The sequence below is a fragment of the Peromyscus eremicus genome, chromosome 9 (genome assembly GCF_949786415.1).
Source record: "Peromyscus eremicus chromosome 9, PerEre_H2_v1, whole genome shotgun sequence".
NCBI classification, from domain to species: Eukaryota; Metazoa; Chordata; class Mammalia; order Rodentia; family Cricetidae; genus Peromyscus; species Peromyscus eremicus.
Window position 1 is genome coordinate 47,076,886 of NC_081425.1, and position 12,707 is coordinate 47,089,592.

Here is a 12,707-nt window from a genome sequence, read left to right on the forward strand (position 1 = left end):
TTCTCAGTATTTTATGTTATTCATGAAAGGATGAACTTGTTAAGAAAGACAATAGCGGACACAAAAGAAAATGTTTCTACAAAAAAAAAAAGTTTACCTGTGCAACTGAAAATGAGAGGGTGTCCCCTACCCTAGTCTTTGATGTCCTGAGGATGAACATGACATGTTAAAGCAAGATCTCTGATAATGCCCTTCTTAGTCTGAGATAGCGTTTTGTTTTGTTTTTTAACTTAGAAACTAGAAGAGACCTTTAAAAACTGGTCCTGATTGAGTCCTCAGCCTTAAGTGGATCATCTCTATCAATCCCTACAAGGAGCAGGAAATACTGAGAAAGAGGCAGGAAAAAGAATGAAGCATGGGAGAGCCAAAGGAGTCTGAGGAGAGCTTGGGAGCACTGTCATCTGAGCATGACATGACGCTGCACCAGGAACTCACAGCAGCTGTGGTTCGCTGTACTCACTTGGACAAGATCAGACCAGTCAAAATGCTAGCGTGGATATGGCTGGAGCTCACCAGGACCATTTCCTAGTTGAGGGGCCATTTGCAATTGATGGTTGCTGGGAGAAGGTTGCCGTTTTTCTTTGTGGATGTTGTCACTGGAGTCAGTGAACTAGGAGGAGGAGGAGGAGGAGAAGGAGGAGGAAGAGGAGGAGGAGGAGGAGGAGGAGGAGGAGGAGGAGGAGGAGGAGAGGAAGGGGAAGAAGAGGGATAACTAAGATGGGAGAGGCACATATTTAGGGCAGTTTGGGGAGAGTGAGAAGGGGAGTTGAAAATGGATACAATCAAGCTACATTGTCTATATGTGAAAGATTATCGAAGAATAAGTAAGAATTAACCTGTTCAATGTCCTTATTTAAAGATGAGCCCGCAGCATCAGGGAGAGGTTAAAGCGGTTTGCTGGGCTCCAGTCCACAGTCACAGCATTATATTTACTTCAGATGTTCGTTATTAGATTATTCCTGTTTCTGACACACACCCCTGTAATTACTTTGAATTCATGGGCATCTCTCACCATTTTCATGAAGAGATGCATGAAGCAAACGCTTACCACACCAGTGTTTGGAAGCGAAGTTCCTGTTCAGGTCTGTGCCCACACATCGGTTGTTCTTGTGGACAGAACGGTTCTTTCTCCACATTCGGTTCTAAAGGAACCAGACGGGGACAGGTTATCAAGCTGGACCATCTGCCACGGTCCTCTCACACAGCCCCATCTCCATCCAGGTCCCAGTCACACTCGAACTGTTAGCTTGAGCCAAATAAAAAAATGATAATATCTCATGGATTTTGACTGTACAAGTATGAAAACTCATTTGTTTCCACTAAGCATCTCACCGCCTTCTTACTTAGCCCCGCCTCCTTTCAATTACTTTCACGTGCAAGCTCATTTTGAACTCCTTCAAAGAAAAGTATAATAGCGTGTATCTCAGTCTGAAACTACGAGCCGGCCATGCGTTTTAGTGTTCTCTCTGTTCTCTCCACACTGTGCCTTTTTGGGTTGGGATGGGTTGACCGTTGGGTTGGTTACACTGCACAGGCTGGCATACAGAACATTATTTAGTTGAAGCTGACCTCAAACTCCCAGCGACCTCCTGCCTCAGCTTCCTAGCTACTGGGATTACAAACATGAGCCACTGCTACAAGGATGAGCTTTTATTTTTTAAGAGTTTCTTATTTCTGAGATGCACGATGATGTGTTTATTAATAAAATGATGGTACAGTGTCTTGGATTTTCTTTAAAATAGTATTGACAGGACATAAATGAAACACAGTGGGCCTTGAGCTGTGGGGTGGCTTGGGTCTGTAACATTCCCCAGAAGCCCAGGCGTTACAGGTTTGGCTGCCAGCCTACAGCATTATTGGGAAGAAGTGGGTTCTAGCAGAAGAAACTGAGCCCGCTGCAGGATGTGTCCTTGCAGGGGCCATTGGCTCCACCCCCCCCCCCCCCACCCCCCGCTCACGCCTCCCCCCCACGCCCCCCCCATGCCCGTCTCACTCTTGGCTTCCCAGCTGTCATTACATGAACACTTTTGCTTTATCATGTGCTCCCTGCCATGACCTCTTGTCACACGCCTCATTGACTGAAGTTCCTGAAACTCTGGATCAAAACCAACCTTTCTTCCTTCTAAGCTTTTACTCTCGGGCATTTTGTCACAGCAGCAGAAAGCCAATCGTCATCACTGAGGCGGTGAGACGGATGTCTAGTGTATTGTTGTTATGCAATTACATCTGTTTTTATGGATGTTTGAAATTTCCCACAACTGAATACTTTTTTCATAGCAAAACCCCGTCACCAAGGTCCAGGATTCCACGAACCCTGCATCTCTGTATGCCCCCAAATGGGTGTATTCTGCGTCCTTGGCTTTCACCCACCGTTTTCCATGTGTAGTCATAACCATCCACGTTCATCACTGGCATGACGTAGAAATCCACGTGCCTCAGGAGATTGGTATACAGCTTTTCTTTCCCATAGAACTGGGTGATCTGTGCGTTAAATCAAGGAGTTTAGTGTCTCATTTTGGGTCCTTCTAAGCTTTGCCTTGGTTTTAATGAGTTTCCCTCTCTTCCGAAGAAGTTATTTGACAGCTTTTGATGTGTAGATTTAATTTGCAAGAAGAGTAACAGTTTCTTTCTCTTTTTTTTTAAAAAAAAAAAAAATGGGTCTTAGGTAAATTTATTTTCAAATACTAATGAAACTGTAAACAAACACAAATAATTGATTGTAATACAAATTGACTGCTGTAACACTTGGGGATTTTTGTGTCTTACGGCCCCCCCCCTCACTGCTTTATTGTTTTCAAAGGACTTGAGATTTTTCATTGAGAATTAATAACAGCTACTTAACTACAGCTGGGCTTCTGTTGCCTCACAGCAGCTTTGAACACCTTCTCTTTGCGTCCTCACATTCTGCTCTTCTTACTTCCCTATGCCTGTGTATGGCAGGTGGTTTCTCCTTGCCTCACTCACACATTCCCCTGGACATAGCATCCTTGTTCACAGAGCTACTCTGCTGCCTGCCCTCATCTGCCATCTCCCTCCCATAACAGAGATCTACATGTCGATCACAATTCCTTCTGAAATCTCACAGCATCTTGTTGTGAATACCAGTTTCTTAAAGTGACTGAACTTAGGGTACTCTGATACCACATGGGTCAATAGAAACCTTCCTATTTAATGATGGCAGAAAAATTGAACTACCCATTTCTAAATTCTCCTTCAAACACCAAGAAAGGATACCCTTTAAACCCATAAAGCTTACAACAAAGACTTTTTAAAAAACAAAAACTCAGTATAGTGCCGCTCCTTTCCAATAATCCATAGTAACCAGGGCTCTTCCTAACTTGTTTCAGACCAGTGGTTCTCAACCTATGGGTCGAGACCCCTTAGCGAGTTGAACAACCCTTTCACAGGGGCTGCCTAAGACCATCAGGAAACACAATTTACATTATGATTCATGACAGTAGCAAAATTATAGTTATGAAGTAGCAACGAAAGTAATTTTGTGGTTGGGGGGGTCACCACATGAGGAACTGTATTAAAGGGTCACAGCTTTAGGAAGGCTGAGAACCACTGTTTTAGACCCAGACTTAATTAGACGATGATCTAACAGTCCTTCGAACTGGTCATAAATTTGTCTCCAGTCCCTTTCCCTCACATTTTGTCACGTGGCTGTAACACGGCTGGCAGTCTTCGGAGGACTTGCTCTGGTTGCTGATACTCATCAACCGGCCCCCAGTCCTCCCCTGTTGTCTCACACCAGCTTAGAGGTGCGTCTTTCAGTGCGGTGCAAGGACATCCACAGAGTTCCCTCCCAAATGATCAAAAACACAGACAGCAGAACCTCATAGAAGGTTCTCTATCTGGTTAAATCACTTCACCTAGAAAGCTTTGGTTTGACATTGCCATACTGCAATAACATTGATACATTTTAGTTTGGGTATTATTGATACATTTAGTTTGGGTAGAATTGTTTGCTGTCTTAAATACAAATCAAAAGGTATTGATAAGAAACAGGTTTTTCCTCATTATTAACTTTTACAAGTTTCTTTTAAATCATACTTCAGGGCTGGGAGAGATGGCTCAACACTTCAGATCATAAACTGGTGTCTGATGTGTAGCACACATATCAGGTGGTCCACAGCTACTACAACGCCAGCCCCCAGAGCATCTGGCACTTCTGACCTCTATGGGCACCTGCACACACACACACACACACACACACACACACACACACACACACACACACAGAGAGAGAGAGACAGAGAGACAGAGAGACAGAGAGAGACAGAGACAGAGACAGAGACAGACAGAGACAGAGAGGTAGAGAGACCAGTATTTAATGGCTTCAGAGAGAGGAAAAGGCAGTCTTCAAGGACCCTGATAGATTATCCAATCCCTGGTAGTCATTCCTAAACATGTATACATATGAGCAACACTAAATGAACTCAGTATTTATAGGGGTGTGTGTGTGTGTGTGTGTGTGTGTGTGTGTGTGTGTGTGTGTATGTGTGTGTGTGACAATAATGATTAAAGAATAAAGGACTATGAAGTTGAGAAAGAGTAGAGGAAGAGACACAGAAGGAATTGGGAAATGATGCCAATATAATACTCCTATATGAAAGCTTCAGAAAATAAAATATGTTTGTACAATTGTGCTGTGCAATAGCATCAACATCCTCTCACACACTTCCTATGCCTTTATCTCTGTAGGAAGGAGAATCCCAGAAGCAGAACGGCTGCTCAGAAGTACATCACTTAGATATTAATTGTTGTTGCCAGGTTGATTTCTATAAAGAGTCAGTGAGTAAATGATGTATTCCCACCAGCAGTGTGCATGCCCATTTCCTGTAACAATGTCATCGTTTTTAAGTTGTACCAATCTGAAAACTTTAGACCTTAATTTTAACTGCCATATTAGAAAGTTTAATTCTCTTTTCAGAGATTTCTTGGCCCATCTGATTTGCCAATTTATGTGCTTGACCCACTTTTCTACTGAATTACTTATCCTCTTTTTCAATTGCTTGTAAGAATCCTATTCATGTTATAGATAATTCAGCTTCTGTGCAAATACTTTCCTAAATCCATTCATTGCTTATCGGATTTGTTTACAGTATCCATACTATACAAATAATAAGATGTTTATGTAGTAAAAATGAGAAATAATAAAATAGTAGCTAAAAACAATAAGAATAGAAAACACTATTTAACCGCATCTATATTTTTACCCTTAAGTAGTTAAAATGCCAGGCCAACATTCCTATATAATGACTGGGTGAGTCATGCCACAGTTGCTTGCCAAAATAAAACAGAAAAGGATAGAAGAAAGAAGCAAGTGTTTTCTTAAATCTTCAGTTTAAGAAATAAAAGCTTAATGAAAGGAAGGAGAATTTGCATTTGAGGAAAAAATTCTTTGAAGTAGTTCAGTGACAAGTTAAATACATTTCCTGCTACAAATTTGTGAATTATGTTTATGTCATTTTCCAGGAGGAATGTAGTATTCATTGTTAAAAGAGTAACAGAAGAGCCTATTACTTTCAAAGTAATAAAGCATGCATCATTTTAATGTTCATGGTGTTTTTTTAATGTAATTTATTTATTTTTACTTTATGAGCATTGATTCATGTTTTGCCTACATGAATGTCTGTGTGAGGATGTCAAATCCCCTGGAACTGGAGTTACAGACAGTTGTGATCTGCCATGTGGATGCTGGGAATTGAACCTGGGTCCTCTGTAAGAGCAGCCAGTGCTCTTAACTGCTAACCCATCTCTCCAGCCCCCAGTGTTTCTTATTTTGATAAATGTGGCATGATGGGGTTCTTCATTGCTTCACCCTCCTTTATCACTGATTGATTCTATAACAGTCTTCCAGCAAAGCTGGACCCTGAGAGATATTCAGTGTTAGCCCTTGGATTTCTTTATCCCACAATGAAGGACCCAGAGAGATGGAGTGAGGATGGGTTGGAACAGGCTTGGGTTCCTGGTCCAAGCCCCACCCATGCCTCCACACATATGCCTCTGAAGCAGTCATCCCACGGGAAAGGGGAATTATTATTGCCTTTAATAGATTTACTGAGACTTAACTGACATACCAGAAATTTGATGTTTTAAAAGTGAAACTCAGTGGTCCTTGGCATTTTCACGGGACAGTGTAAATGTCGCCACTCTCTGATTTCAGAGCCTCCATGACAGTCACTCCGATTCCACCTCCCTTCGCATCCTTAGACTCTGCCCACAGCCAATCTTTCCGTCCGTCCGTGTCCCCCCCCCCCCCCCCCCCGGGTTTAAGATTACTTGTTTTAATTTTACATGTACAGGGGGTGTTTTGGCTCCATGAATGTCTGTGTGCCATGTGTTTGCCTGGTGCCCTTGGGGGTCAGAAGAGGGGATTGGGCCCCTTGGAACTAGAGTAACAGACAGTTGTGAGCTGCCATATGAGCACTGAGAATTGATCCCAAGTCTTCTGGAAGAGCAGCCAGTGCTCTTAACTGCAGAGCCATCTCTCCGGCCGCTAAGCTTCCTGTCTTTGTGAGTCTGCCTATTATTGAGATGTGTAGCTTTCGTGTTTGGCTTCTTTGACAGTATAATGCTCTCATGGATCATCTCTGCAATAGCATGAGTTAGAATCTCGCTCCTTTGCAGTGCTGAATTTCATTGTAGAGAGCCACCATATTTCCTTTCTCCACTCCTAAGTGGTCGGGCATTGGTACTGTTTTCACCTTCTGACTATTGCGAATGCAGTTGTTGTAAACATTTGTAAGTGTGTGTGTGTGTGTGTGTGTGTGTGTGTGTGTGTTTCATTGTCTTGGGGAGATACCTAGGAGTGGAATGGCTGAATCATATGGCAATTCTATGTTTAACCTGTTTGACATTTTATTTATTTACATTACTCAGATTTCAAATGATTCTCTGGTGTTGATTTGAGAAGAGTGTCTCATCTCCATGAGTGTGTCATCTAATAAATCACTGCTATAGTGAGCATGGTATTTATATCTAGTGAATGAATTGCTTTTAATGAGGTAGATAGTTGAAGGAATTGTACCTGGCACACAATATTTGAAAACAGTTCAATATTTGCTGGAAGTAGGATTTTCCAACAAGAAAAGTAGCCCAAGTGAAATCACAGAGATGCTGTAAGGAGAAGAGGACAGAAGACTGGAAGATGGAAGAGGAGGCCAAGCTGATTCCTGTCTGCTGGGCTGTGATGGACGAAGACTCCGCTTTTCATCCTGACGCTTTCTCTCCTACGTGTCCTAAATAACAAAGCTACCAAAGCATCAGCCAATAATCATCTCATAGAGATTAAAGTAACATAAAAACCTTCCACATGCCATGCATTTTTCATAGCCACACCCACCATGATTAGAGATACAGGAAAGAGATGTCACCATCTTTTTATCAATCCCTGTACATATTCAGATAATTCAGAACGCAGCCAATAACAATGACGTACTTGGCCAATAGTAGGTACCATTTAGGCATGCTTGTACTTCAAAACCCAATTCAGTAATTTAAATTTCAAATTTCATGAGGGATTTAGGGCACTGGTTAAGGAACCAAACAATACACTGAGTCATGGGAACACCAAAAACAGTACCATATAGCCCTATGGCTAGAAAAGAGTTGCAGCAATTCAATTCTGTAACTATAACGATAAACAGTATAGGATGTACAAATGACTGAAAAGGATGAGGATGAATTCTGGAGGTGTTTGAAGTTGAAACTTCTGAATGTCACATCAATGGAGCAGAGAATTTAGGATTCAGGTGACTGAGAAGTTTTTAATATGATAACAGAGAACCTAAGGGGGGGGAGAGAGAGAGAGAGAGAGAGAGAGAGAGAGAGAGAGAGAGAGAGAGAGAGAGAGAGCGCTCAGAAGATCTGATGAATTAGAAACACACATCTTCAAGCCAAGAGATCTAGTTGGGTTTTCTGAAAGTGTGTTTTCTAAACAGCTGCAAGACTGAGGAAAGCTGAAGATGAAACGAGGAAGCCATGTTTAGTGGCTCCTGGCTTCTCATGGTGGTTCTCTGGGTGTAGGGGTGGGAAAACACAATGTCTGACGTTGTTCAGAGGACGGCCACAGGAGAAATCCACTGAGCTAGAAATAATGCTCGACATAGTAATGCCGATGTCAAGGAAGTGAGACTCTCACCTGGTCGATGGATCTCACACACGAGCTTTAACTTTAGTCAGAATGGTGGAAAGGGATGCTGGGGGAGTAAAGAACCACAAAGTAGGTCCCGAGGGTTGATCCGGAGGCCAGTGGATGAAAAGAGGCAGAAAAGATGGGAGAGTGCAACCATATTATGAAATCTGAGGAAGACACAGAAAGAGACCAGTGGTATCAGGATGCAGACTATTAATGCAGTCCTCCAGGCCTCTTGGCACATGGTGAGGTGCTGGATGGAGCTCCCAGGAGGCACTGTTCCTATGAAGGCATACATCAGATCAGGTGAGGAGAAGCAGGAAAATGATGAGGATGGAAGGGCCAATTTTGTGGGCAATTAGGGGAGAGTTTTCCAGGGTAAAGTTGCAGGTCGAAGAGCGAGTTGTTGGAGAAAGTGCCGAGTGAGGTGTGGTGCTCAGTGTGCATATACTGGGCTACTATGATGACCAGACCATGAGCTGGGGCTCGGCTGTGGTGATGTAGGGACGGACACACTAGTCTCAGCTTCTTTTTTTGCAGAAATAGAAGGAATCTAACTTGGCCCTTGAGAATTAGTGAGAAACAGAGAGGGGGACATGACCAACCCTGGGCTTCTCAAAGTGAATTAATGCCATCATTGAGGGTGGACTATATGGGTTTCCAATACTTATTAAGATCTCGGAGGGAGTAAAGTAAATTGAGCTAAGGGTTTCAGTTCACCTTTGACTCAGGTAACCTTTAAAGGTAGAATCCACCCATGCAAAACCTGTTTTGAACCTAGGGCCATTGGAATAATTAACCACTGAGTTACAGTCCCATTCAAACTATTTGAAAGTATTTGGATTGACTTTTCCTCCAGCAGTGGTTTGAAATATTTTAAGAGTCAGTGGCCTGCATTAGTTGTAGGCAGATGAGGCTTGAATGCTCACTCACTCAGTGGGAATTACTGACATGATTATTGACTTGAGTAAAAAAGTATCTACTGAGTACCACTAAGATAAAATATTTGATGGTAAAATCCTCAAGCCATAGTCTGCTCCCCGTCTCTCCAGAGTCTAGGTTCTCAGGGATGACTTATGAATATTTGTAGAATAAATAAAATAGTCTTACAAAGAGTCAGCAAATGGGTAAAGGGTAGCTGGAAGAAAAGGCGTTGTGTTGAGAAGGAAACGTATTGGGGGAATTTTGCCAAAATGAACCACTGCCAATATGAACTGGTGTTTCATTCTGGCCATTTTCAGCTTCAGAGATAAGTGAAAAATAAATGTTCTCACTTTCGTTCTCCACTAGCCGATGTGTAGCTAGAGTTTTCCTGCCTGGCCCACAGTCAGGACAAATCTCTCTCACCCGCCAGTCCCACAGCCACTCAGACCCAACCAAATAAACACAGAGACTTATATTGCTTACAAACTGTATGTCCGTGGCAGGCTTCTTGCTAATTGTTCTTATATCTTAAATTAATCCATTTCTATTAATCTATACCTTGCCACGTGGCTCGTGGCTTACCAGGATCTTCACATGCGGCTTGTCATGGTGGCGGCTGGCAGTGTCTCTCTCACCCAGCTTCCTGTTCTCTCAATTCTCCTCTCTGTTAGTCCCGCCTATACTTCCTGCCTGGCCACTGGCCAATCAGTGATTTATTTATTGACCAATCAGCAACACATTTGACATACAGACCATCCCACAGCACCGATGACCCCTTTATTAAAGCTATCCAGCTTGGGTAAGGTGCAAGGCAACCAAATGACTGCACTGCTGAGGGATGGGTGAGTTGGAACCAATCTCATTTGGTCCAGATTGTTTCAATGGCGGGTGAAAACTATTCAGTAGGCTCAGGGATGCTGCAGTACTGTTGGACAATGTTTTTTTTTTTTTTAAAAAAGCTCTTTGAAACCCAGGAAGTTCTAAAAGAAGGCTTATTAAGAAGACTCAGGCAGCTGGGCAAAGGTGGTGCACACCTTTAATCACAGCTCTCGGGAAGCAGAAGCCAGTCTAGTCCACAAAACAAGTTCCAGGACAGCCAGGGCTACACAGAGAAACCCTATCTTGGAAAAAAACAAAAAAGAAAGAAGAAAAAAGAGGAGGAAGGAAAGGAGGAGGAGGGGGAGAAGGAAGAGGATGAGGAGGAAGAGGGAGAAGAAGAAGAAGAAGAAGAAGAAGAAGAAGAAGAAGAAGAAGAAGAAGAAGAAGAAGAAAAAGAAGAAGAAGAAGAAGAAGGCGATGATGACTCAAGCTCTAAACAACTCAGGAGTTTCAGGAAAGTCCTGAAACTGACCAGACACACAAGGTCCCTCACTTATCAAGTAGAAAGTAAGGCTCTCCGGGGAGACAGAAATCAGATGAACTACCTGGCTGATGATCAGACTAGCCAAGTCACCTACAAGGGACGCTCTTCAACCTGTAGAGCTGCCTGAAAGTGTGCAGTGAGCTCTAGGGTTCCGGCTTTCATGAGCTGTCAGTTGTGCTGGGGCAGGCTTTCGGTAATAACAGCTGCCTTTATGTCCTTTCTGCTCCCGGAAGTAACCCCACTAAACCCGCTGGTTCTTGAGCGGTGTCCTTACGTAGGTCTGTGATTGCTTCGATTTCTGGGTTGAGTGGACATTTTATTCACATCTCCCCAGGAACAGTCTCCCCTGAGACTTCTAACAAACTCAAATTTATTGGAGAAGGGAAGATGTGAAGCAGGTGACAGTGGTTAGGAGTGTTGCATTTGTTAGGACCCAGTGCAGGCAGAAATAACTTTGTTTGATGTGTTATGTTTGATGTGTTCTGTTTGGTAAGAGAGATCTAACCAATGATGTCCTAATGTTCTGACTGATCTTTTTTTGTTATAGTCTTTGTGAGTAGTGTTATCAAAAGGTATGCATTTTGAATTTTCCAGTACGTCTCTTTCTATTAATCAGAATGGATGGTACATATGCCCATTTTGTAGGATTTGAAGCATAATCTTACTGTTTTTATTCATTGTGGAGGCTGATAGCCCTCCTAATTATCACTTTTATGGCATACCCTTTGTCTTATATATGGCTTTTTCTTTTTTCTTTCTTTCTTTCTTTCTTTTTTTTTTTTTTTTTTTTTGGTTTTTCGAGACAGGGTTTCTCTGTGTAGTTTTGGTGCCTGTCCTGGATCTCGCTTTGTAGACCAGGCTGGCCTTGAACTCACAGAGATCTACTTGGCTCTGCCTCCCGAGTGCTGGGACTAAAGACGTGCACCACCACTACCCGACTGTATATGGCTTTTTCTTAATGCCAATCCCTTCTTCAAGGACAGAATTCTTTATTATGACACATGGAAAAGCATTATCTGATCTGTAAGTGTGTGCTTCATGTTCAGTTCCCAAGGGTGGGATGTGGCAAAAGGTGTCTAGACAATACGAACCAAAATGATGATGATGATGATGGTGATGATGATGATGATGATGATTAAGACCAAAAAAATAATTTCTTCAAATATTTTTTCTACTTTAGGAAGCTTATCACTTGATAGACTATTGTTTCCTAATTATCGTTCCATGTGAACATGACAGTTTCCCAAGCTTCACTTGTAAAACTTGAACCAAGAATTCCAGGTTGTGATGTGGGAAAGTGCAGCTTAGTCATAACACAATTGAAACACTGGCCCATGGGAAGTACTTACGTAGCCTATGAACCACAAGCAGAAAGCAGGTGAGATCCACTCTCTGGCATGGATTCCACAGTCGATCCATATGGCATTTTTAGCTGTTTGTTTCTCTCCTGAAACCTGCACACACACACACACACACACACACACACACACACACACAGAGAGAGAGAGAGAGAGAGAGAGAGAGAGAGAGAGAGAGAGAGAGAAGTAAACAAACAAACAAATAAATATACAACCGCAAACAGTATAACCCTATCATGTCTTTTCCTTTACTCCATCCTTTCAATGGACTTACTGCATAGACACTGTTCTCTGTGTTACTTTGAAAGTTCTCAGAGCAAATTTAAAAGCTGGTGAGATGATGGGAGGATTGCTTAGGTCTGATGCATGTGTGAATTGGGAATGAAATTGAAGCCAGAACTCCTGCCCCTGCACTACGTAGGCATGCAGACAGAAAGAGAAGCAAAGAGCATTATCACAAGTGTGTCTTTACTCCCCGTACGTAGGTGCTATTTGCTGGTGGGCAGTTGTGTGCAGGAAGGATAGAGACTTTGGGAATATACAAGCCCTCAAAATTCCTCCATGGAGTACACTTTTTATGCACTACTATTTCTGCACTTCACCCCCAAAGGATGAAATATCACCAGTTGATTCGTAAACTGGTCCCATTAGATTGGGGACAGGGGCTTTGATCTGATGTACAGGGTGGAGGGCTAGCACAAGGTGTCAACTCTGTGGAGCAAGAAGAATCAGTCTTTACACAGTGACAACCTTTGACATCTGTAGATGGATTCTCGAGGTCAAGCCAGCCAAACTCCCAGCATGGATGGAGGCAACTGGTGGTTGTTGAGGGAGGGAGAGTAAGTTTTCTCCAGGGTTGAGGCCCCTGCAAGTCTACCATGCTCCAGGAGATGGTCCTACATACGTGCACATATGGGTG

The 12,707-nt window shown here is 42.8% G+C and overlaps 1 protein-coding gene across 1 annotated transcript in view; it reads right to left on the minus strand.

The window, feature by feature from the left end:
* Cpb2 (carboxypeptidase B2) overlaps nucleotides 1-12,707 on the minus strand; it is a 40,122-nt gene that overhangs the window by 8,708 nt on the left and 18,707 nt on the right. Inside the window, exons 7-9 of the mRNA XM_059274295.1 lie at nucleotides 11,780-11,884; nucleotides 2,371-2,481; nucleotides 1,049-1,142 (exon numbers count right to left, since the gene is read on the minus strand). Coding sequence (XP_059130278.1) covers nucleotides 1,049-1,142; nucleotides 2,371-2,481; nucleotides 11,780-11,884 — 310 coding nt within the window. The remainder of the gene's footprint in view (nucleotides 1-1,048; nucleotides 1,143-2,370; nucleotides 2,482-11,779; nucleotides 11,885-12,707) is intronic.